Genomic DNA, 26,861 nt, shown 5'->3' with positions numbered 1-26,861 from the left:
ATAGATAGATAGATAGATAGATAGATAGATAGATAGATAGATAGATAAAAATGGTTGACGAAAAAGAAAGTCTTTCAAACTCACAATACACCATGATCCTTCACTCTCAAAATATATGCTAAGTAAGAAGAAATTAAAGTTTTAAGGTCTCACAGGGGAGGCCCCATCCAGTCACTTGCCATTCACCCTGCCATCTGCCCGAAGAGCATCCGACAACCCCTGCCTTCTCAGGGCTCCACCAGCCAGCCGTCTGCATTGCCTCTCGGCTAGTTTTGTTTCTATCGGTGACTACCCTGAAAGCTTGCAATCTGCATCAAAGGCTTAATGAAGCCTTTGAAGAGCTGAGCCATAGGTTTTCAGACAACATTCACATGAAAAAAAAAAAAGCATTTGATGTCATCACACCCATATCTGTGAAAGGATTGTAATATGATTCAGTTACGGAATAAAGGCAGCTTACTGCTCCCCAAGGGCCTGTTCTCCATTGGTCTCCTCTGCTTGACAGGTGGACCCCCCGATTTTGATTCTCTTCCGGCTTGTGAGTTAGTGGAACATTTCTGCCCGGAATATGGCTTGGCTGCTCAGAGGAGCTGGGGAAATGGCTGTATGAGGGCGGGCAGGCTGCCAGGCGACACTCTTGCTCAGTCACAGGACGGACTTCGGGATCACAGAAACCCTCATCAACCAGTTGGTGGTAGTTCATGCATAAAACGCGCCGAGTGGTTTTCCCACGTCCGCAGGAGGCCGAACACTGATCAGAAAGTTACAATGGAACACACTGCATCAGCATCAAACAGCATACTTGACTTTTCAGCGCCTGCGCTCTCATTAAGCATACTGACCGGTGACCAATTCCCCGCCTGCCATTCTCCACAAGGGCTGAAGCAGAGAGACACTTCAGGAGGCCGAGGCAAGTGGGCGCAGTGTGACTCGTCTGCTACCCCGTCATGGGCATCACGGCAGCTCACGTAACGGGCCTGACTGCCTCTTCCACAGGACGCAGAGCACTTTAAAAAGCCAAATGATTTGGGTGAGATGGGTCCAGTACCGGCCCCACTCTTGCTACCTGTAGCTGCTATGTCAAAAAATACATAACAGAGAAGTGAGATCAACTGGCATCATTTCTGAGCCAAATATAGATAAGGTGATGAAATTCCCCACTTCGGGTAATTTCATAAATCAGATCTAATAATCTGAACGAGCATAATTATTTTAAACATTTAGTCACTTGTTGGAATTAAAGGTACTGAAAACATTTTGTGTAAGAGCATCTTCAGATACTAAAATAACCTTAAAAGAATTTGTAACAGAAGGCATCTCATCCCAGAATTTAAAATCTGGGGTTAAAGCAAACTAAAATGCCTACTACCTTTCAATTAAAAAAAAAAAAAATCCAAACAGCACGAAAATGTCTGTAGTTGAGACAGAAGCTGATAAATGTCTAGTGGCATGCCTGCTGCTCATGGCTATCATTAGAAAATACATCCTAAAGATTTGGTTCCCTATACAGAGTCCTGGGAACTGATTCTAAGTCCTGCAAATCTTCTGCACCATCAAACATCTGAGAAGGAATGCACACACCAAAGCTGGCAAAACTGAGCAACTGTTTTCCATGTGTGAAGCCTCCACGGTAGAAATGTTGTGCCACTTACTTGGGTCCAAGATCCATGGCGCCACTGGGCTGCCTTTCCCAGGGGAATGGCTGGTATGGAGGTGGCCCCAACTTTTGGAATAACCAGGCAGGGTGCAAATACGCAGTCCTAGTCAATAAAAGCAGACTTTATTGAATACCGCCTAACTACTCGCACTGACTTGTATTAGATTCTGTTCTTGCCTTCCCTCTTCACACGTAGAACCCAACAACACTGCGTTATAAACTGTAAATGATGATCTAAAGATTCCCACTTTCAGGGATCCCAACTGCTGGCAAGGGCTAGTACTGGGTAGGAAGGGAATATTAGAACTGAGAACAAAGAAAGTGACAGTATGGGACAGGAAGAAAATGCTAGTACTGACTAGGAAGGCTGCATCCCAATGTTTCTGCTGCCATTCCATATGACCATCCCTAATATAGAACATTCTGAAGACCTATAGGGCTGTACCATGAAAAGAATCCTTCCTGAGGTCATGGGATTCTCAATCACAGACACTACCAAAAAAAAAATGGGAATATACAAGCTAAATGAATACTTCTAAAGCAGATAGAGAGGAGACTTACAATAAATGTGAAGATGGCAAAACGAAAAATGACACATTCTGTATTTCGGGAAGCAATTTAAGGTGTAGATGATAAGGATATATATATATATATACACACACATATGATTTGTGCTCATCGATAACCCTTCCATTTTGTAAGTATTTCTGCTTCAAGAGGCCCCCTTTACCTGTCTGTCACTTGGCCGGCTGGCTCCCTGGCATTCTCTGTCATCTAGCACGGTGCCATGTAGCTCACTGACACACTTAACAGCACGCATCTGATGCCCATGTCCACAGGTGGCTGTGCACTGAAAGGAAACCACAGCTGCCCAAACCACAGTTTTCAAGGGTTACGTACATTCCTACTTTCTTCGTGAACACAGTTACACAGGGCTAACCGCATACTTTCAGTAGATGTCTTGACTAGCCCTGTGGTGGCAGATTTGAGACCTGTAATCGGTAAATTGAACTGACATGCCTGTTTGTCCAAATTAATTGTGCAGATATTACCTAAGCACCGCAGCTAACCAGATGCACTATGACTTGTTAGACCCCCGGCAAGGCAGCATTGTTATGGTGTATTTAAAAATGGCATGCACAACAGATCTAGTGTGAAGAGATTTACTGTACAGAGGTGGAGGGAGACAGTGGGAGAGAGTAGGAGAAGAGAGTAAAGGGGATGGATAGGGTTCCTCAAGAGAGACAGTCAGAGAGGGGGAGAGACACTGAGGCAGAGAGAAGAGGAGGAGAGACAAGTAAGAGATGGGTGGTCCTTTTATCCTAAGGCCTTTGGCAGCAGTGACAAACGATGATATCTAGGTTGCTAAGCAACCTAGAGTCAGGCTAGTGTATGACTTGTAAACTCAGTCAGGCTAAGATGTTAATAGAGACCTGCTATTCTGGTTGAAGACACAACACCACCATTTTGGCAACAAAAAGTTCCTTATCCAAATATATATATATATATATATATATATATATGTATATGTATTTGGTTAGAAAAATGAGAGGAACCTTCCATCAGACACAGCAGGCTCCATGGGACACTGAACTTCCCACCTTCACCTGGCCTGACCATCCTTCCCCCCAGGGCCTCCCAGCAAGACTCCTAAACACAGGAAGAGAAATGTAAGCACAGATACCGGACATACTTATACACTGTAGAAGCTGATGCAAGCAAATGTCCTCAGCATTTTGGTTAAAGTACATTAAAAAACAAAGCTGAAGTATTAAGCATGACAAACCTATCAGCACTGTCAAAATTCTACAGATAAGGGTCTGTATTTCAGATATGCATTTTTCTATTATTATTAGTAGTAGTAATAGCGTGTGTGTGTGTACAAATATATGATGTGGGTATCAGATAGCTCTGTAGAGCCAGTTTTCCCCTCTCGCTTTTATGAACATTTCAGAGATCAAACTCAGAACATCAGGCTTTTGTAGCGAGTGCCTTTACCCACTGAGCCTTTGTGCTAGCTCCTAAGGTGCATTTGTAGTGATACCAGCCCGTATCTCACTGAATCTCTCGAGGAAAGAGTGGATTGTTGCAGTTTTCCAGCCATTCTCTGTACAGATGGGTAGAGGCAGGGAAGGCCTGTCATATACTCACAGAGCCCCACGGTCCCACGTGCCAAGAAGCACAGGCTGGGAGCTCACAGGGACTCAGCGACTCGGGCTTGGTGCTGGCATTGCAGAAGCCATCAGTCATGTGGTCTTCACTCAGCTGACACCAAACCTGCCGCTGCTTCATCCCTTCTCCACATGTGACAGGACACTGGAAAGTTGACAGAGCCGCATCACAAAGTGACACGAAGATCCCGTGTCCCCCTACCCCTCTAGGGACATTCACTGGGTGAAACCAGCCACCCTAACATCTGCCACCCAGGCCCCACCGCTTCTAGAAACAAAGACTCAAAGCTAACCTTTGACAAAGACTGATGCGACAGTATTAATGCGTTTTTATGAAGGTGGTTATAGACTAAATATCAGTAAATGTTGCCCTGACATTACAGTTTTTCTAGGCCATGTGTTTACTGTTACCTCACTCCACTCACTAGTTGCCCAACTGGGACAAGGAAACTCATTGCAGTCCCCAAGCGTCACCCGAGGAAGCTCCTGACACTGCTGCTCAGAAAGGCGGCGGCCGAAGCCATCTACACAGTAGGCCTCTCGAGTCTTCTCCCCTCCTCCACAACTCCTAGAACACTGGAAACAAAGCAAAACAAAAGCCAGTGGCTCTCAGAAATAGAAAAAAAAAAAAAAAAACTCAAATTTTTAACAAGAACCTATTTTAGAGAAACAGAAACGTTTAATTAGTGAAAGGGGTAGGCATTTTCCGTAAGAGACAATTTCTATTTTACCTGGGACCACTCTGAATACTGCCACCTTGTCACAACACAACTGCCATGGCATGGCTCTCGGGTAGGAGGTTTGAGCTGGTCACCACAGAAGTGATCGTCCACTGGGACCGTCTGTCCTCTATGAATGGAGTACTTCATGCAGTGGGCGTCGAGGGTCCTGTGTCCTTGGCCACACTGGGATGAGCAGTCGCTTTTGCCGGTGACGTACCACCTAGAGAGACGTCACTGTACGTAAGAGCCATGCTAATGAATGATGGTTTAGAATAGATCCAGAGGCTTAGGCTTAAACTTTTTAAGAGTCGTTGGACAATCCATTAGAAATCATTTGATAACTCACTGAATTAGGGATGAAAATTCTTGCGCTGGACCTTGTTGTTGTCGTCTGAAGGAGGGTTGGCCTCCCACTGACTGCCAGACTGCTGGCCATGAGCCTCCAACCAGGGGCAAGGAACCTTCCCCCGGGATGCCAGGAGCCTGGCTCAGCAAGCTGAAGTGAGGATCTTGAAGAGAAACTTCCTTTTCTCTTATCATTCAGCACAAAGCCAAAAGGCTGACTATAAGCTGTGAAGGTTGCTTTCTTTTAGCAAAAACTCAGATCCCTCCTTCAGCTCTGCAACGGTTTAAATAAAATTATATTGAACTCAGCGTCCCTGCTGAGGTTACCAAGTTCAGTACTGCAAATAGGTATCTTGGAATATAATTATTTTCATAACAAGCTGGCTTGTTTTGCACCTGGGAGGTCAAGACAGGGGCATTGTAAGTTTAAGGATAGCCTGGGCTATGTAGTGAGACAGTGCCTCAAAAAAAAAAAAAAAAAAAGGTGTTTTTGTGTTGTTGGCTTTGTTTATTTTTAGTTTTAGTTTTGTTTTGTTTTGCTGTGGCCCAAGTCTGTTGTTACCAAGTGTGGTTAAGTAGAGTTCCATATGATCTGGAAGCCACCGGAAGATGCTGCCTAGTCTAAATATGTAAGAGGAGAGTGTGTCAAAGTGTGTATTTGCTGGTTTGCAGTGATATGTGTTACTTCAGGGTGGCAGCTCAGCCCTGAGTGATGGGGTTCTGTCCAGCATGGTCCTTCCAGGGCTGGGAAAACAGGTTGAGATGAGCTGACTGGGACCAGAAAAAAAAAAATTGACCTCAGGATGTGTTTTCAGATGTAATCAGCTTATGAATAGCCTTTCTCTATGTATTGATAAGAAGTGCACAGAAAAATGATTAAAGAAAATCTGTTTAGGGTTCATAAGCAGCATTTTGGAAAAATACAGGAGTTTAGAAAAATAAGTATATCATCAATGAATTAAAATTTGTTTTATGAAAAACAAAAGACGTTCTTGTATTGGAAAATGAGGCTCAAATGGACTGGGTTCCAATGGTTTAAATGTGGTATGTGTGTGTTGTGTGTGTGTTGTGTGTGTGTGTGTGTGATTTTACCATCTTCCAAAAGAAATCTTAGTTGTTCTAAAAATACATAAAATAACTATGCATATTGGTCTGACCCTTAACAGTTGGTAGCATCTCTAGAGGTGTGCCCTAGAACCGCAAGTTTCCTTGGCAGCATCTGGCTATGATCAAGATTAGCACTCGTGGTAGAGTTATGACTCCATGAGATACAAGGACTCCCAGTCAGACTGTCTCCTCTGCAAACCCCACACCAAACTTTGGAATATGAACAGGGGACCTCTGGGAATCTTACCAGAGCCTGTAAGGGTCTTGCCTTTGAAAGGTGGCAAAATACTTTTCTTGTGAAGTGTATCACAACCTCTAGTTAATTCATTTATTCTCTATTTAGAAATATTTGTAAAAAAAACCAAACAAACAAACATTGCTCATTAAGTAAAAATAGTAATTTTAGCAAAATTATCCCAGTTGTAGCCTAGCAATGTATCGAGCAGTATGACAAAGCATGGGGTTGAGACCTCATTTCTCTAAAGGACTCCACTGTGCTCCGCGCAACCTCACTAGCCATTTCTACCAGGCTTCTCTCACGTCCTTTCACAGGGCACCACGGTTTATGTAAGTGCCAACTCTTCATGGATGAAAGAGAGGTTTTGATGTCTCTGAACATTAACTGTCCGCAGTGTAATTTCTTCAACTGGTGTGTGAAGCCATCGAGTTTTAGTTTCTACCACAGTATATCTAAATGCTCACTCTTCGTGGATGAAGGAGAGGGTTATGCTATCTCTGAACATTAACTGTCCACAGTGTAGTTTCTTTAACTGGAGTGTGAAGCCACTGGGTTTCTATTATGTAGGAGTCTATTAACCAACCACACACATATGGGCATACTCACTCGCACACAAACAACTAAGAAATTCAGAATTTGTGATAGAAGTCTCAATTTGCTTGCCCTTCCTTTAGGCATTATTAATATATTAATATTTATTGGGTCCTAATTTCAGTTGGATTATAGAATTATGCAACATGGACCTGCTATTTCAAATCTTTAAACCATGGATTTGCAGATTAGAGTTTATCCGAGCTTATTTTACGGAACAAATTGCTTCTGTTTGGTACACAAAAGCTGACTGATATTTAGCTAATATTATCAAGTCAAAAGTCAAATGAATTACTGGGCATGTGCACGAATTGGTGAGCCCGAGTGCTCTAAGTGACAAGGCTGAGGGCAGGCATCAGCTAGTTGCTGGCTCCTCTCAAGGCACTGCGCCGAATTCCTTATCTAGCCATCGCCTTCATTATTCCCTGATTATATCACAGGTGACTGCTCTCTTACCTGAGTTCACAATCTGTATTGCACTTTTCAGTCACAAACAGCGGCATCGCTAAGTGGGCACAACTTTGATCAGATACAACTGCGTGGTCACTCTTACGTACGCAGGCAATCTTTCTTCTACGAAGACCTTGGCGAGAGTGAAATGAAAATTAAAAATTAAAGAAAATGTGTATGAATGAATGGGTGATAATAAGGGTTAGCCTAAACAACTCAGCTAGATTTCGATAATACTCCGCTAGTACATTAGTCTTGTCAGGAGTTACTTTTTCTAAGCTGAGTCCTCAGTGACTGGGGAGGAGGCCAAAAGGAAGATGGGTCAGGTATGGAGTAAAAACTACTCATCTCTGCAACAGCAGGGTTGGCAGGTAGGGCTGGGGCCAGCATGGAAGGCATGTCTCCACCAGATCAGCAGATTACTTTCTAATAGGTAGTTAACGGTGTTAATGTGACTTCCATGTCAGGTGCTTAGCCTGCTGTTTTGCTCTGCCTTCAGAATCACACTATCCCTGTAGGGCGGGCCTTTCAGACAGGCCTCCTGAGTGATGACGGTAACGACAAGTAACACAAAGATTAGTGGTTCCACAGGTCGTGGAGGACTGAATGGAAAGGTGAGGCCCAGGGGTAGGGAGGGGCTGTGGAACTCCTCGGCGTGACACCGGATTGTGGAAACACGGCACCATTCGTTTGTCCAAACCCACAGAATGCACAGCAGGACAGACGAACTCCAGCGTAAACGACAGGCCTCATCGGTCATCAAGAATCAGAACTGGCCTGATACAGTCATACACAGTGGTAGAGAGAAAGACAGAGGGGCAGGGCTGGAAGGCAGGACTAGTCTGTGCTTCTGGACTTCCGCTGTTTGCTAGGACCAACGCCGCTCTACAATCAAGGTCCGCTCTGTTTCCAGGGCAGGGATGGAGATCTCAGCTACTCAGAGAAAGACATGGCAATGAACCCCGAGGCATCGTCTCATCAACGGTGGCCTCGGCTCACTGCATGGGTACTGGGCAGCTGTTGCTCCAGGGGCCCGAGAGCGCTCAAAGCAAACGAGCGCCCAGGAGAGGACAGAGCGCCCTGACTCTACCTACGTCCTCCGGAGTCGAAGCACGCACGAACTGACATGATCGGATTTCTGTTTTGTGACCGCTCAACTTTGTACTCCCACTAACTAAACACGAGCGTGTGTTTATCTCGGGCCTATTCCTAAGCCCTCTTTAAAATAAATGTAAATAATTTTGCAAAGGCATCTACGTAAAGGCGCAAAAGAAAATAAAGGAAACGAAACAGACGAGAAGAGAAAACTGAGAAGATGAAAAGCGAATGGTAAATACTATTCAGAGAGCCAAGGCGGATGAAGCCCAACCTTGTGAAAACATGGGATAGGTATGAAAAACAAAGAAAGGATTAAAAATCATATTTGAAGGAAAGTTAAACTGCTACTACTACAGTCACCAAGAGCAGACTGCGAGCCACAAAGGTCATTTTGCGCTTTCTGTAATTACAGTAACACACACACACACACACACACACACACACAAATGATACTAGCAAAATTAATTTTAATGGCTCTTATGTTTAACCCCAGGCACATAAAATTTGATTATTTTAATTTATTAGTATAAAAACTACTAAAATGTTTTGCTTTCTTCTTTTCATTTTAATCTTCAAAATCTAGGAGGTAGTTCACACACATAGCACATCAGAACAGACTGGTCACGAGTGGCTTCTAGCGGCCACACTGGACCAGGCCAGCTCTATAAGGGACAGCACACAGCACAGACTGGTCATATAGGACAGAAACAGGTTGATTAAGGAAGACACTCTCACATAGGGATGACATCCCAGCCCACTGTACTCCCCATGCCCACTGGACCCAGAATAATTTCATTTCCCCCACTGGAAGACAGGAGGATTTTCCTCTCCTGGGGGACTGTTCCCTAAGAAAGAATGCTCAGCTGACTTCAGGATCTTCTCCCAGTGGTCCAGAAGGCAATTTTAGTTCTTAAGAATTAAAAAGCATTAACGGGGATTCCAGGACGCCTCAAACACAAGAGATAAAAAGAACCAAATGAGCCGGAGTGACTAGAGCTAGAAAAAAAGGAGGTCAAAGACAAGACACTATTACAAAGTCTTCATTTAAGAGGTCCACCTTCAAATACTACAAACGTTAGAAAGGAGAAAAACTGGTGTGAGAAAATTATCACACACACACAAACAAGCAATTTCCAAAACAATCGTCATAATAATTCACAGGAAAAAGACAAGAAAGAACATCACATCAAAGGACCCATGTAGGAAGTTCCAAGTAGATGGATACTGTTGTCAGGGACCAATGCCTAGGAGCCGTGGGAACTGACACAGCCTTCCTCTGGCCCATGCGCAGAGGTGGACAGAGTGCTCACAAAGGGACTACAGCTGCCTTCCACCCAGATATTTACAGCCTGGAAGTGTCCTACTGTGGAGACATCCCTGGGCCACTAGTGACACCTCCTCACGCTATGTCTGTAAACATGCTGAGGTTCCAGGTTCTCATATAGTTGGTGCTGCTCCATCACAGTGAGCATGGCTCTACCCAATCCCAGATTCTCAGTACATGTGTCTACCTGTCATTTCTTCATTTCCTCAGTCCCCAAGCCATGCATCCCACTCTCTGACATCATTAGAATTAAGGAGAGGACCCAGAAAGCCTCAAGAATGGAAAATGACACATACAAGGACAGGGAAGTAAAGAGCAAGCTGAAGAAGAAGCCAGAGGGCAAGACCTTCGTGTGTCTAAGGAGAAGTTGTCTATCTAGAAATTACACCATTAAAGGATTGGACAAGGGTTTCAGAGAGGGCAAGCCTGGGCTACTGCAAAGACAAAGAGAAAAATAACACTGAAAAATTAACTTAAGGAAATTCTAAGACAAAATGCACAGCTTTTCTAAAGTCCTGAGTATGAATTACTTTCAGAACACAGCAAAATAAGTACCAGGCCACAGTCACACAGAGCTGAGAATCTAGTCACAGAATTTTATAGCAAAGGAGTTACTAGTTCCCATTTTCCTCCCTATAGCCTCTCAGAAGCTATTCGTAACATACCCACTGCCTCCTAGAATCTTTGTTCACCTGTGGCTTGACTTGTCTTTCCATGCCCACAGCCACACACCTTCCAACTGTTCACACATTCAGGGCAGGATGGCTGCTCCCACATCTCTGAACTCCATGTGTCTTCTGCAAAGTTCACCGCAGGCCTCTTTGTCAAAATGACCCCTTGAACTTCCCCAGTGTCGTGGCTAGATTTTTACCTTGACACAAACTAGAGTCATCTGAGAGAAGGAATCTCAGCTGAGAAAACGCTTCATACGGTTGGCCTGTAGGCAGGTCTGCGGGACATGTTCTTGACTGGCGATTGAGCTAGGCGGCTGCGGCCCACTGAGGGCGGCGCCTCCCGGCCCAGGTTACTTTTGGTCATGATGTTTCACCGAAGAACAGAAACCCCAAGTCACCCAGCACTGGCAGTGCATTGTTTTCACCCCAGCCTTTATGTCACCTACTACTGTGTCCCTTCTGAGAGTCCACCCCACACAAGGTCAGGAAAACCATTTCCTGTGACCACCCTGAGTGGCTCTGCCCAGTGCCCAAGTACAGAGACGGTGCCTTTCCTGGAGAGCACCACTGCTCCTGTGACACCTGCCACGCGAGGCGACTAGATGATCTTCATCCTTCAGGACCTCCCACCTTTCCTCACCGTTCTGAGCTTCCTTCCCTCTAATCCACAGTCAGCCCCTCCCCCATGCTCCATTCTATACAAACTCAGTTTCCACACGCCACAACCTCCTCCACCTTGTCTGGGGAATCTCCTTGAATAACCGCGGCACTGCACTTGCATGAAGATATCTATTTATGAGTGGGCTATATCTGAATACAAAATCTGGCTCTTACTAACCCAAGCCAGAACGGCCCCTCAGTAAGCACTGCCTGCACTGAACATAGCATTATATCACAAACCACCCACAGGTCCACACCACATCACGGCTCTACTATCTCCATTGCTTCCCCTCTGTTCTACGTCTTCCTGCTCTGCTCTTTTCCTCTCTGATCCCGTCAGCTTTTCAAACCACGGTGCTGATGCATTCTCTCATGTCCAAGAAAGGGAAATAAAATTAATTTTTGACATTGCAACCATGAAAGACAAGATGGGATTCTAAGGGGGAAAAAATGCGTGGAGGGCAATGACTGCCTAGAGAGCCAGAGGGAGAGGAGAGAAGGAAACAGTGAATAGTGGTGAGAACAACGGAGTTGGCGGGATGGTTAAGAGAGAAGGTGGAGGTGAAGGGATGCAGACAGGCCACCCTGCATGCCTATTGCTCCATGTATGGAAGGACTCGTTAGCCAGCCAGACTTAAGAGGAACCGAACAATACCAGCATGCATAAACGTGGGTCTGTTATTTAAGGCCAGGGTACCTTGGCACATTTTGGTACAGTCTTGCCACGGCCCATATGGATCCCAGGAGAACAGATTACTCCTCTCCTCAATGGGGATGTTGAAGGAATAGTGCACGTCAGGGTTGTATAAATTACCCACACATAACACCTCAATAAAATACAGAGGAACATACAATTAATTTATAAAAGATACACTCTGAACACATTGCTTTTAATCACTGATCATGTTAAGCATTTAGCTAGCCCGCTGATAAGACTCCAGCTGAGCCTCACCGCTGACAACAGGCTGTTACCTGCAGAACGAGCTCAGCTTCCAGCCGGTCAGTGCTATTAATCCTTTCAATCGAGTTGTTTGATCCACTGTATTCAAAAATAGCTCCCTGGATGTTGATTTCTTTCTTTGCCATACTTACAACAAAATTTCCATTCAGGAGAAAGTTCCCGTGGGTGTCGGAGAGTGCTGTAAAACAACAGAATGGCAGCTCATGAATCACAAACGGGATGGAAGTAAGTTCCTTCACTTTCAAGTTCAAACTCTTTTCTGAACCTAAAGAATGGAAACATAAGGCGATGCTAAGGAGACAGACTGCTTCGCTGTGCTGTGGTCTCTGATCTGCGAGTAAGAAAACCAACACAGCAGCCAAATATACCAAGACAGATTCACCCTACCCTCTTGTATGTACCCCAGAGCCCCCTCAGAGGCACAAAACAGGAAGGACCCACAGGAAGAGGAGAAACAGGAGGAACCAGAGTGCCGGCACACAGAGCACCCAACTAATCAGTCATCAATGCAGAATGCAGAGAGCAGCCCATCTGCACTTTATTTAAGCTTAACTTGGAACAAATGTGCAAAGCCTTAACATTTGAAGGCCGGATTTTTAAATTAAGTTAGCCCTTTGACAATTTCATAGATGGATACAGTGAATTCTGGTTACTCTCTCCCCGAATCGCCTCCCTCCTATCCCTAAGCTCTTTCACTCCTCCTGACTACTCCTTTCCCCTGATTCATGACTCTTGGTTTGGTTTTGTGGCCTGTTTCCTTTAACCGGGGCCATCTGGGTGACCTCTGGATTGGAATCCGAACAATACAAACACTAGTGCACCATCCCACGGAAATGTCCACAGTTGTTCATAAAGAGGCTCTTGAATTCCCTGATGCATGTGACGGTTTTCAAAACAGTATCCCTACCTTCCTTTCATAGGTCTTTTTATGATGTTCTTTCCTACTGGAAAGGATTGATACAAACCCTGGTGATGGTTAAAATTATCAACTTGATTGTATCTGGAATCACCTAGAAGGCAAGCTTCCCGAGAGGGGCCATCTGGATTAGGTAAACCATTAGCCAGGCCAGTGAAGGGTCATCTGGATTAGGCTGCTGAGGTTAGGAGTCCACCACACGGAACAGCACCATTCCTGGCCGTTGGTGCAAGCGTACAAAGAAAGGAAAATGCTGGCTGAGCCTACGCAGCCATCACTTGAGCTGCTGTCGCCAGCACCTTCTTTCCACGGTGGACTCGACACGCTTGAAACACGAGCCAAAACAAACTCTTTTCTCTTAGATTTCTTTTGTCAGGGTGGTTAACCACAGCAACGGGAAGAGTGACTGAAACGCCCGTCAGACATGCACATGTGTAGATGTGTAGGACACATTCACAATGTGCTGTGTTTAAACACGGAGTGGCGTGAAGTCCACAGCAGGGCAGCAGTCAAGGAAGGGCCTGTTGATTGCCATGTGGTCCCTCACAAGCCTCAGCATCAGTCTCTAGAGCTAATCTTTCTGCCCTAACAGGCAATTAGCCACAGTCAAATCTGGAAAGTTCGGAGAAGTATGTAAGCAGTACGAGACTGGCCTGTTTACTTTTAATTATCAGCCCCATGGAACACTGTATGCTTTATAATAGTAAAACCCTATATTAACCAAGTGCTTCTCTCTTGAGTTTTACTTGTGTTACAATTTCAGTGGGACCTGGAAAGGAATCTTGAAGAAAATATGTAGTTGGCATCCCGAGAACCTCGCCCAGTTGAAGCAACTTATAGACTAGGCTAAAGAACAAATAAAGTGTGACATTTGTCCTAGGGTACAGAAACGCCTCCGCGTTTCTATCTAAGCAAAATTCTCCAAATCGAAAGACTAAAAAAAAAAAAAAAGCAACAAAAATGTGTTTATACACTACAAGTGCACACAAGGAACATATCCAGCAATATCTCAAAATATGAAATCTGTCATTTATAGAAAAACCTTAAATAAAACTGCATTTAAGTACTTTTGCTACATGGTGAAAAAAACATTTTAGGATAGCTAAAGAGTGCTATAGGGAGCATTAGGGGAAAAAAAAGATAATTTTATTCTGAATATACTGCTCACCAACAATACGGAAAACAAAACCTAAATTTTTTTTTCTGTTATTTCTTTTTTTCCTTCCAAAAGGTTACATTTTGTGCAGTTTAAAGGGCTACATCAATCACAAGACATCCGAGAAATTGCACACAGGCCACACCCCTGCCACTGCTGACTACATATGTTTACCAAGATAGTTGTCGTCTTCCGGTCTTCCAGAGTAGCTGTGCTGCAGGATTTCAATGTTCGTGGCCCCGGCGGGAATCTTCACGACGACGTTGTAACCTGCAATATAGTTGTGCACACTTAAAACTTCACAAAACCCGGATGTTAAACCATCAGCCAGGTAGCTGCAAGACTGGGATGGCACAGCCACACTCAGCATTTTTTTCCAGCATTTGGAAAGGTGACTAAGTGGATTTTGTTGTTTTGTTGTTTTGTTTTCCCCATCTGAAACTGCACCTTACACGTTCTGCAAGACGGAGAGGTAGGCAATTGCCCCAAATGCACAGACCTTGAGGTTCAGCTTCTTCTTACAATCTTAATTGTATTACTGCGAATGATTGTGTTGCGGGGGGAGGGGCTGGGGGGGGGGTGCGTGCAGTGGCCAGAAGAGGATTTCAGGTTCCCCGGAGGTCGAGTTAGGGCAGTTGTAAGCCACCTGACGTGGGAGCTGAGACCTGAACTCGGGTCTTCTGCAGGAGGAGCAAGGACTTCTAGGTCATCTCTTCAGCTCCAACCTTGAGATTCTTAAAAGCCAACATTTCCTATATCTATATTTTTACTACTTCTGAAATTCTGAATGTATAATAGAATGTTTACCTCAGGCCAACACCCTTATGATCCAAGATTTTAAATGCACACACAAATCTAGGGCTATCAGGCTCACTGACAGGATATGTTTATGGAGACTAAGTAGCCACAAGTTTTATTATTGAGAAACAATAATAAAAAACTTAAAAATTTTCTACTTAAGCTTTTAGTTTGGACCTCAAACGAGAATCTCCATATTTATACCCAAATTTTACGTTTCTTTTAAAAGTCTATGAGCATATATTACAAGAAAAGTAAAAAGTTTATTGGAGTGGAATGAAAGTAATATCTCCAGTTTATAGGACACGATTCTGCAATATTAGCATTTCTTGGAAAGGAAACACAGTATAAAATGCACATTAAATAAGAAAAAGGGAGCTTTTCCTGGCACTAATGATATTCACCTAGCCAGAAAATCCTTCAGGCAGAGCACAGAATTCAGTGTGCTCTATAGATATCACTCTGGGTTTCTTTCTTTTATTTTTTCCTTAAAAAAAAAAAATTAATTCCTTCAATTTAGTGCATGAATAAGAGTTGTAATTTTTCTTACATGTTAAATTTGAAAATGCTTCTCCAAAACATGATCACATTCATTTAAAGATGAGTGTGCCAGATTGCCTGTAGGCCTGACTTATCTCTTCAAGGTGTCATAACTTAACATAAAGATAACAGTTTGACTGCTCTGTATCTGACAGGTGGTAATCTCCAAAATTAATTTTAACCCAGACAACTCTCACTATCCAACAGCCTCACCAACTTCTCCTACCGTTCTCCACCACCTCCATCAAAGCAAACCTACACACACACACACACACACACACACACACACACACACACACACACACACACCCCACACACACAAAGGTGCCAGGATGAAGGCAGCCACCAGGGGGCAGAAGTGGTAAATGTTATCCCCACCAGATTAAAAATATAAAAATTAGGTCTTGTGTTATACCTTGAATCAAATAATCACCTTCAGATCATGAAATCGACCGGATGAACTTTTTTTTTTTAATGTTGAAAACAACACTGCAAGAAGTAAGTTTTTACTGTAGAAGAAAAGTTTTACGGGTCCGCTTGCATCTTCATTAAAGGAATGAATATTTTCCCAGAAAATTTTAGAGTAGAAAATGTCTGAGGCAGTCTTAAAATTTGAAATACAATTGAAATCATGGCCCAGTATCCACTGGAACTATAATGTGCGTGTTACTTGGGAAACCAAAGGAGGCACAATTATGAACCAACATTTAAGTTAAAATATTCACCCTTTACCCTCAATCCACATTTTCAGTAGAGTATTAAAACCAGACACAACACATAGGACAGGAATCTCCTCACAAGAATGAATGGATGAATGAATGAAGTGTTCAAATGTTAAAAGTAATTAAAAGCGAGTTTCCAAGAAAAAGTCAGAAGTGCACACATTTTAATTTGCAGGAACACCATTAAAAAAGGTCTCCAAAACCTGAAACACATTCACACACTATGGTCAAACATCACTGGATTTACTGCTTGATTTTCATTAATGCATCTGATGTTTTTGTTGTTGTTTGTTAAAAATTAGACTTTGGGTTGGGATGGTCTCAGTTGGTACAGAGTTTGCCAGACATTCAAGAAGCTCTGAACTCGGCCCCGGCACAGCAAAATCGGGCATGGTGCACACCTTTAGTCTCAGCACTTGAGACGTCAAGGTTGGAAGATCATAACTGCCAGGCCAGTCTGGGACACATTGAACCTCTTTTCAAAAACAAAGGCAACAACACATAGGATCAGGTTTAGGCAAGCAAGTTCATTAAGTCAAATAACACACCTGGATCAAGAGTTAGTTTCTTCACCCTTGGCCATTCCTCGTTGACGATCACTTGGGCCTGACACACACACAGCGCACAGGCTGAAATGTTACAACCCTGCCCGCCCCCATCCCACAGCCGAGCACTACCTCAGCTCAGAGGGAAAGCTGGAGCAAGCACGCACAGCTTACCATAGTGGGCACTGTTGAAAACCCCCGCCAGGGTCTGGCACGAAGAATTATCTCCACCACACACTCCACATTTGTCTCTCTTGGCCTTGGAGTTCAACACATGATCGCAGCCAGCTTGCTTCAAGACACAATCATCGTGATTCAGATCACCAAAGTGACTAGTTACGTGCACGGTGCTTTAAAGTACGCCAGGCTCTCTTCAAAGGGTTATTTCCACTAGCAGGACAACAAGAGCCTCCCTGACTAGCCGCTGAGCCAGGAAGATATTTCATATCATAAGGAAATATCATAAGGAAGATATTTCCATAACGAAGGTTTATCTATGTATTTTATGAAAGTCAAATGCATCTAGATGTTCTGACCACCTCTGTCATCTTTTGTTTCATTTCTTTTGCCTAGGTTGCTTGTTTAAATATAGCGTACAGTTTTGGGGCCACTGAATGATCTTTTTGTACTACTCAAGCTATTTCCCAAAGGTAGTAAGTTCAGTTTCTTTGAGCATCTCCTAAGCTCTCTGAGTTCAGGCTATTATCACTTAGGTGACATATACATGTGTACAGTGAGATGAAACCAGCCATATTAAGTTCCCTACCAACCAAAGACATGGCTTCACATCGGTGCATTTACTGTCTAGACTAGCTGTTCCCAACCTGTGCTTCGTGACCCCATTAGGTGTCAAACAACCCTTTCATAGGGGTCGCCTAAGACGATCGGAAAACACAGACATTTACAGTACTATTCATAACGGTAGCAAAGGTACAGTTATGAAGTAGCAACGAGAATAATTTCGCGGCTGGGGTCACCACAGCATGAGGAACTGGTTTAGAGGGCTGCAGCATCAGGAAGTTTGAGAACCGCTGCTGCAGTTGGCAATCTTCCACTGCTCAGACTCCACCTGCATGCTCAAGATCCCCAACCATTGCAGCTTTGGGTTTCCACGCACAGTCCACCTGCCTCCCGTCTTCTAGTCAAGCTCATTCCAAAGAGCGTTGAAGCACCAAAGTGGACTGCACCGCTTCTTCCACTGCAAATCCGTGTGTGAATCCCTCTCGAGAGTTCAGAGGGAAAGCGCACTCCAAATATTTTCCTGTCCCTCATTCCAGCCCTGCACACTTACTTCCTCGCATGGCTAAACTCTTCTCTTTGAGGTGAACAGTACCTGACATCTAGCCACTGCTCCATCCCTGCCGGCTCAACATAAGGAGAAACGAGAGTCCAGCGCTACGGACAGGGAGGGGATGTGGGGGACATGCCATCGTAGGAGGTCACATCTGAAGTAGTACAAGTGCTTTTCTACCCTCTACTCCATTTTCCCCCTATTTTTTTTTTTTAAAGAAGCTGACCTCGTCTTCATGCCAATTCTAAATACAACTGATGAAACAAAATCAGCCATTAAGAATGACGCCCAGCCTGTTTTTATTTTGTTTCTGGGGGGCAGGATCCAGCTGTCTAGACTTGGCTGGCCCATCACAGCCTCCTGGATCCTGGGATACAGGTGTATACCACTGTGACACAAAGAACTGCTTTTTACCAAAGCTAGCCATAGGCCTAGAGATAGCGTGATATCAAAGGTTGCACAAGAACAAACTCTCAACAGAGATAACGTTGCTACCAAAGCAGAGGAGACACATTGTCCTAAAATAGAAGCCCAAGGTTACTTACCCGACAAAGGCCCTGAACACAGATGTCATTAGTCTCAGTCCCACAGGGGGTGCCGTCAGCAACTCTGTCCCTCAGCTGGTAGAAGCTGGTGGTCCCAGCCACCCGGCAGTAGAGTTTACAGCGATCTTTTATGGCAACTGCGAAAGAGAAGAGTCACGTTTTGGGTGCGGAACGGTGAGGTTCTGCGTTTCTATGCGGCAAAAAGTTTTCGTATGGGAGCACTGGCAGTACTTACTCCCACTGTACTTCGGAAGCCACCTCACGTTAGGGGGGAGGCCGTTGATGTTGAAATGTTTACCATCAAAGTCAGAGCATTGCTTTTCTCGGAAGTCTCCCTTGCCTTTTGGACATGAATCAGTGTTACATGATCGAAATTTCATCCTGCGGCCCACACAGTACCTTCCTCCGTTTCTTGGCCTAGTCAAATTCATTACATTTTAAAGCGCATCAGTAAGACATTGCTGTTGTCACCTATTTCTACAACTGTCCCATCCTCTTCCAGGACCAGAAAGGCCACTGACGTTTTTCCAACACTTAAAGTAGAAACATGCAGCAGGGTTTTAAGCAGTTCGCTGGCACATGAGTCATAAAAATAGCACGTCCCCCCCTTAGACAGACCTGAGACCTGGACACCAGAAATGAGTCTCAGTTCGAACAAGATTAGCAGGAACTAATGGTGACACATTGCTTTACAGCTGAAACTAACACCAAAACTAAAAACAATAATAATGTCTAGTGAGGTACAGACAACAAAGAGAAACACAGCCCTCGTTGTCATGTCTCAGTGGGTGTACATATATATGAATATATATATCCTTATCGCTATTTCAATTTTTTTTCTTGGAGATAAACTCCAGAAGTTTTGAGGATAAAATTGGTGTATAATTTACCTAGCCCCAAATTCCAATGAACCGTAAGATTTATTCACAGTGTGTTATATTCCTGAGCATTAAAAATGCTCAGTGATACAGCTGCTCAGAGTGTCCCCCAGCTCATGAATTACTACATGTAAAATGGAAATATTTAAACTCTTCTGGGATCTCAGCATGCTCTAGAGTTGGGTGAAGAGAGACGCTTCGGCACTTACTCGGCTAAGACAGTGACATCCACAACAGAAGCAGAGGAGGGAAAGGAGGCAGGTCAGATTACAGAACAATATAAAGCTAGTAACTAATGACATATCTGAGCAAGAGAGCCAAACACAAGAGGACCATCTAGGGTGTTTCACTTGAAACACAGTAAGATGAAGACGCCATTACAGAATCACCCTCACGTGAACTTCTTAAATTCACACTGGAGGAGAAAACAGTGTATGAACAAAATAGCTGTCTCAGCTCAAATTATAAAATTTAATCTATACAATTCAAGTCCGAATCTACAAAGGCAGAAAGCAGGACAGCTTAAAGCATTCCAGAAGGACTTTGAATCTCTGAAACTTGCAGACTGACCTCCAGCTTTAGAAGTGAGTGAAACTGACTTTTACCTTCAGGCCCTTGGGAGATAACCTTAATTTACAGAGAACAAAAGGACATACTCGGGACGATCACAGAGCCTGGTCGTGCTTCTGATTCCACCTCCACACGTTCTTGAGCAAGAGCTGTAGGGTCCCCACGGCCCCCATTCGCCGTCCACAGGACGGGCTTCCACGTCCCTCGTCACACATAGCCCGCGGTGGCAGTGCTGTAAACACAGTAAGCACACAAGGAGAAACGGCTTGTGTGCATCTAGTTAGAACTCCACAGTGCCTACAAGAGCAGCATACGGATAAGCTAGAGAAGATCTCATGCAGAGCAAGCATCAATTCAGAAGTGAGGTTACACTGAATACCAGCTTAGAGGAAATAATCTCCGACTACTGAGTACCTGCGGTTGCTGGAATGAAAAAAGAATGTGATATTTCTCTTGCTTTTGAACTTTAGATTTTCATTGGAGAGGAAAGGAATACTCAGGATTAAAATAAAAATTGGCATCCTATTCTTTTTTATTCCTTTTTGGTTTTTTTCAAGATAGGCTTTCTCTGTGTAGCCTCAGCTTTCCTGGACTTGTTTTGTAGCCCAGGCTGGCCTCGAACTCACAAAGATCTGCCTGCCTCTGCCTCCCAGAGTGCTGGGATTACAGGTGTGTGCCACCATGCCCATCTGGCATCTATTCATACCAGCTTCGAAAGCAGTGTTTTTCATAATGCAGTGGTCATCATAATTGTTGCATGTAATCACACACACACACACACACGCACTCACGCACGCACACCAAACATATGAATAAACCTGACTGAGGAGATAAAAGATTTCTATGATAAAAACTGCCAAGATTTTTTAAAAAATGAAGTCAAACATGGCGCTAGAGAATGGAAAGACCTTCCATGTCACTGGATTGGCAGAATGAAGAGCACGAAAAATAGCTATGTTGCCAAAAAAAAATAACCTACATATTTAGTAGAACTCCCATCAAAAGTCATATAACATTTTCTACAGAACCAGAGAAGAACAACCAAAGAATTCATCAGGAACTGCCAGAGATCACAACCATTGGAAGCAAGCCCGAGAAAGAACAAAGCTGGAGGCCTCACACCGCCTCATCTCCAATCACACCCCAGCGTGCTTCACTTGCAGCTGAAACATATGACCTCCAGCGAATTGAGAAAACAGTTTAGCACACCAATTACGTTCAACTACAGTTTAAGGAAGAGAATTCATGCAAGAAAACTTCTGCGTACTTCAGAGGGGGCAGGCTGACGTGCAAGCATTGAAGGTCTGTATTTATTTGAATAATAAAAGTACAATATTTATGTCCAAGTAATTACTTCTGTAACTGTATATAACATAAGACCTTTCTCCTGGTTAAAAGCAGTTAAAATTAATTCAGCCGACAGTATACTGCGTCCAGCAAGAGCAGCAACAAGATTGGCTCGACTAACTGAACAACAGTTGACCTCACATTCTGGAAAATGGTGCCAGGCAGGGCAGATGCTCACTCCAGAAGCTCTGGGTGCAAGACTCACCCTTCGAGGAAACCTACCATCCCAGGGCCGCAGCTCGTCCCGTCCGCCAGCGGCATGTGCTGGGTGCGGCAGCCCTTGTGGACGCCTTCCGCGCTGGTGCACCACAGGCGCCGACACTGTTTCTGCAGAGGGACAACATGAAGGCGAGCCGCCAGAGTGGGTGTCAACACACAGACAGGCCACTGTGACCCGTCCCCTGGCTCACGGCCGAAGCTAGACATAATCTGCACATGTCAAGTTCTCTCAGAGTTTCATCTACACGAAGGGCAGCATTTACCTTGAAAACAATCTGAAACTTTACTAGTATATTAAACAATGAGAGGAATGAGTCAAAGTGGAAATATTCAGTTATATGAACAAGCTTCCTTTCTTTGCAGGACATTTTTCTGAAGGGCTTTTTGTTTTGTTTTGTTTTGTTTTGTTTTTTTGACACAGAGTTTCTCTGTGTAACCTTGGCTGTCCTGGACTAATTTCATAGTTCAGGCTGGCCTTGAACTCACAGAGATCCTCCTGCCTCTGCCTCCTGAATGTTGGGACCAAAGGCATACACGAGCAGCTCCTGACCCTGAGGGATTTTTGTTGTTGAGCTTTATTCACAGGTCCGCTGCCTGGTGCAATGTCACTGTGAAAAGTCCCAGTGTTTCCTAGTCTGTGAAGTGTGGTGGGTACAAACGATTTCTTAACAAGAAAGAAAGCTGCAGAGTCATGAGAGCTGTCAGAAGACATTCCCCCCCCCCCCACGCCCCCGGAGTCTATTAACTGTCTAAATCAGTTCAGAAGAAATGAATCCATTTGGTGAAATGCTATGGTAAATGTTTCCTGTTTTGTTGTGGATACTTAAGCTTATTGAGATTTGCACACGCCTGCAATCCCAGCACTCAGGGAGACAGAGGCAAGCGGATCTCTCTGAGTTCAAGCCTAACTTGGTCAACAAAGTAAGTCCAGGACAGCCAAGGCTGCACAGAGAAACGCTGTCTCAAAAAAAAAAAATCAAAACAAACAAACAAACAAGAAATACAAATAAAAGATCGGCATCGATGACTCCAAGGTCTGAAGGGTTTTAGTCACTCTGTGGGCTGAGCTTAACAGTTCTGTTTTTTGGCTGTGAAGTGGCCTCCACTGATCCACTCAGAAAACGTCTACTGTGTGGTAGACTCCACGTCAGTGGTTCTCAGCCTTCCTAATGCTGTGACCCCCTTAAATGCAGTTCCTCACCTTGCAGGGGCCCACAACCATAAAACTATTTCATTGCTCCTTCATAACTGTAACTTTGCCACTGCTGTGAATCATAACGTAAACACCTGATGTGCAGACTATTCCGGGGTCACCACCCACAGGTTAAGAAATGCCCCTCCATGTGGTGACCCGGAACTGCTCACTGGGGGATGCAGGTGGGCGATCCCGTATCTGAAACTACTGAAGTCAGAAGTTCTCAGACTTTAATTTGTTTATACCTTGGGAATTTTTTTTTCATATGACTAGTGAGTTATCCTGGCACTGAGATCCAAGCTCAAGGACAAAACCCACTTGTGTCTTATAGACACTGTATACATGCAGAACTGGGGGCAACTATTCCAGTCATTTTCACATGAGGTCACACGGGAAGTTTTCATCTGCATGATCACACTGGCATTCAGAAAGTTTCAGATTGGGAGCATTTCAGATTTGGGATATTCAGACTGCAGGCTCTCAACACATGTACATTTATTTAAGCAAATCGAGTCTGTATTCCTGGCCTCAGAGGTCCTAATACTTCATTAGGGTAGAAGCAGCTTGACACATTCATGCAGAGGACTGAAGAAAATGTAATGTCGGTTTTTCGTAGAAAAACAAGGCATGCATTCACCATAGCACTGACACTATTTGTAAATCAAATCATAACCTTACACCCACATCAGAGAAAAAGCATGATGGCCGATCTGACCTAAGTGTTGTGGTGAGTTATTTCCATGGAAAGTGAAAGTGTGTGACCTGGGAAAAATTTCCAAAGTAAATTGTGAAGAATACTTTTATTAAACCTGAGTGTATGCACAAAGACAATTCCTTTGCATTTACATCTGTGTGACAGGCGTGTAAGGCTGTGGAGGTGGCTCGCTGGTGAAGAGTGAGTACTGCTTTTATAGTGGACCTGCGCTCAGTTCCCAGAACCCACACCAAGCTGTTCATCACCTCCTGTAGCTCCAGCGTCAGAGCATCTAACCTCTTCTTCTGGCCTCTGTGGGCTCTGAACTTGCATATGCATAACCCACACCACGCACACAAACACATAGTTAAAAATAAAACAAATCTCTTAAAAGGCATGTACTCTATCATACTTATGAGGCCCTTGAAAACAACCCAGCACTAAAGAACCAAGTAAGTATTTCAGTATCTTTAAATTTTATATTACATAGCTATGCTGCGACTATACCTTCCAAATAGGAATTCATTACAGGAATCTGTCGGCATGAACAATGACAATTTAGAAGTATTGAATACATAGTAAATCCTCTATTACTTTTGGTTTCTCGTTATTTTAAGCCCTCTCTATGAAACACCATTTAATTCCCCTTTCACTCAAGAATAAACGTGTACTTTGGAATACATTCTTACTATAACTTTCAGGTAGTTTTCCAAGCAAAAAGGGAGAGTTATTCTTACCAAATAGGGACACACTTGTGATCCAGGACCAAACATTAGCTCACACTGTCTGTTCCCATCATACACTGAGCCAGGAAGCTGTGGAGACAGGTCATATATTCTCCCATTTGGTTTGTCAAGAAGGCATTCTCCATGGCCAGTGCTGAGCCGAAGACAGAAGATATGACAGTCTGAATACACTTGCATACATGACTGTCTCCACCAGATTTCTGCAGTTACTCTCAAAGATAATGTTCCCAGCTTCCCATTATTTAAGAAACGATCTCTAGCCACACCAGCAAAGCGACATTCTTGTACAATAACGATAGCATCGGTTTTGCAGAGGAGTTCTAGGTGTGCCTGTCTACAGTGGCTCCCCGCTCATACCTGGAAGCTATGGCAGCATGAGGAGTGGGATAAGAATGGAGCTCAATGGCAGAGCTTCTACACAACGTGTGTATGAAGCAGGACTCCATCCCCAGCCCTGCAAACAAGAGCTGTTGAAGGGCAAGCTATCAAAATATAATTAGCATCACACTTTCAGTGCCCTTTAGCCTGAAGTGTGTTGTCCAAACTGTCAAAATGCAAAAATAAGGGCACGCTCTTGTTTCTGCATTTCAAAAACCTAATGCGTCTCCACTTTAAGAGGCTTCTCAGGGTGTAAGTGAAGCAAGGTAAAGATCCCTGCCTCCTGGGGCTTGCTCACACTTGTGTGCTTTCATGTTCCAGGACTCATCTTCGTACACTGAGAAGGGTGATACTGATCTCACAGCTTGCTATTAGAATACAGTCAAATGCTGCCCAATGACGCTTTCGTCAACGACGCGTCAAATGTAAGGCAGAGGCTCATTTAGGAGTACCTATACCAAAGCATGGTTCTATTTCTTTCCATCAGTTTCACCAAGATGGGCAACTACAAAATACTCATGATGTCACGTTGAGAATGTAAACTATAAAAGATATTAAAAGGAACTGGATTTGTGCGCAGATACTTCATGGAATGAGCTTGATAACTCTTAGTGACCGTGGCAGAAGCACAATTTCGATGAGAGAGAGAGACTGGGAAGCAAAGGAAACTAGCAGAAGGTAAAGACAGAAGGCTGGGGAAGCCAGACCTGCCTAGTCTCAAAACTACGCCCTCAAAAGGGTGAGTCGTCGGGTTTCAGGCTCCATCCCTGTGGCTGCAGAGCAGATTTCATTTTCTCCAACTGTTTTCGCTTGAGAGAGCATCTGAAACTCCTGCTACCCAACCGCCTCTCTCAAAACATTGCTTAGTAACATCTGAAAAGCTAAAAGACGTGTGGGGATGTTCTGATTGCCATTAATATACTCCATAAACAGTTTAAACACAAGAAAATGTCCAACTTGTTTTAAAAAGAAACATGCCTGAACTATAACACAAAATTTTAAGTGCAGTGAAATTATAGATATATATGAGAGCATAAAGAACTTTAAAAGGGATATCTATGATATATATATATATGATATATATGTTTTATATATATATATGATATATATATATATAATATATATATATCATATATATAACATCCAGACTTACTCTAGAAACTCCGTTATATGCTTCTGACTACATGCTGACCAGGTCCAAGGACTTGTGTGGTAATTGAGAGTTGGGGCCATTACATGATACTGATGTTTAATCCCAGCTTCTTTACATTTAAAACTGTCGTCATGTGGAACGTTAAACCTGCAAGGCAAACAAACACTGCAGACTAAGAAATGAACGCGTTAGTAACAATTCCCTTGCGTTCCTACAACTGTTACGGTATAAAGTGCGATGAGCCTGGTCGCATTGGGTTTTGTACCCTGGGTCTTTACAGAAGGTGACACGTCACGTCCACGGTCACGGTTTCTTAGAAGTGCTAGATTTTTGTTTAGTCCTCACATATTGCTTATTTGTCATCAAGGTCTAAACAATGAAAGTGTTTGGAGTCTGCCTCATCTCCTCAGGACACGAGCATAACAACCGCATAAGAACTCCTTCGTGTCTCAACTTGGACATCTAGGAGGTGGCGGCGAACGTGATAGGTAATTGTAGGCCATTGACTAGTGCTGTGGTATGCAAAGACTTTAATCCTCATCTCAGCATCATTCTACATACCAACGACGTATCAGCAGAAGCCTGGGACTTCTGGCCCCTCATCAGTAACAATCAACGGACATGAATAACGAAAAGACGCCCCCAGGGCACCCAAATATTGACAAGGAGAGCAACAGGGAAAGAATTAGCAGGGCAGCAGATGACAGGGTGCCAGGCATCACAGATTCCAACTCTTTAGCTGCCTTTGAGAAGCCCCGAGGCTCCTCAAAGAGGAGGCCGCTGTCTAGCAAACACAACACTTCCTTGCACAGCGTACGGACTGGCATCCTTGAACACACTCTGCGGTGTGGTGACTGCCATCTTCACCTGCATGGAACGTACTGGCTAGCAGTGTTAGGAGCCAGCAAAACCGTCCCTGAGGTACTGCCGCAATACCTCAGCAATCTCCTCTACTCTGCCTCATCTCCTTTCCCCCTTTATATACCACTGTTCGTGACCATGAGCTAGACAATAAAAGGGAACTGAGGGGGTGCCTTCTGAGATAGCCCATTCCAAATTACTGTCTACAGATAGTCTAACGTCATGAACAAAATGTGCTCAGGCTAAGAGGCCATCTCTCCTAGCAGTAAATAAGGAATATAGCGGCCTACCCCGTGGCTACATTCAGAA

The 26,861-nt window shown here is 44.0% G+C and overlaps 1 protein-coding gene across 1 annotated transcript in view; it reads right to left on the bottom strand.

Annotated features, from left to right (window-relative positions):
- Adamts20 (ADAM metallopeptidase with thrombospondin type 1 motif 20) overlaps nucleotides 1-26,861 on the bottom strand; it is a 119,153-nt gene that overhangs the window by 51,274 nt on the left and 41,018 nt on the right. The window contains exons 9-26 of the mRNA XM_055627018.1: nucleotides 25,692-25,838; nucleotides 24,152-24,293; nucleotides 21,529-21,633; nucleotides 20,046-20,191; nucleotides 18,747-18,928; nucleotides 18,512-18,648; nucleotides 16,850-16,967; nucleotides 14,245-14,340; nucleotides 12,010-12,176; nucleotides 11,735-11,864; nucleotides 7,288-7,414; nucleotides 4,560-4,770; nucleotides 4,240-4,404; nucleotides 3,809-3,973; nucleotides 2,388-2,507; nucleotides 1,653-1,760; nucleotides 843-1,007; nucleotides 461-751 (exon numbers count right to left, since the gene is read on the bottom strand). Coding sequence (XP_055482993.1) covers nucleotides 461-751; nucleotides 843-1,007; nucleotides 1,653-1,760; nucleotides 2,388-2,507; nucleotides 3,809-3,973; nucleotides 4,240-4,404; nucleotides 4,560-4,770; nucleotides 7,288-7,414; nucleotides 11,735-11,864; nucleotides 12,010-12,176; nucleotides 14,245-14,340; nucleotides 16,850-16,967; nucleotides 18,512-18,648; nucleotides 18,747-18,928; nucleotides 20,046-20,191; nucleotides 21,529-21,633; nucleotides 24,152-24,293; nucleotides 25,692-25,838 — 2,722 coding nt within the window. The remainder of the gene's footprint in view (nucleotides 1-460; nucleotides 752-842; nucleotides 1,008-1,652; nucleotides 1,761-2,387; nucleotides 2,508-3,808; nucleotides 3,974-4,239; nucleotides 4,405-4,559; nucleotides 4,771-7,287; nucleotides 7,415-11,734; nucleotides 11,865-12,009; nucleotides 12,177-14,244; nucleotides 14,341-16,849; nucleotides 16,968-18,511; nucleotides 18,649-18,746; nucleotides 18,929-20,045; nucleotides 20,192-21,528; nucleotides 21,634-24,151; nucleotides 24,294-25,691; nucleotides 25,839-26,861) is intronic.

The sequence above is a fragment of the Psammomys obesus genome, unplaced genomic scaffold, assembly GCF_907164565.1.
Source record: "Psammomys obesus unplaced genomic scaffold, mPsaObe1.curated_primary_1811, whole genome shotgun sequence".
Classification (NCBI taxonomy): Eukaryota; Metazoa; Chordata; class Mammalia; order Rodentia; family Muridae; genus Psammomys; species Psammomys obesus.
This window is presented reverse-complemented; position numbering and strand designations above follow the sequence as displayed.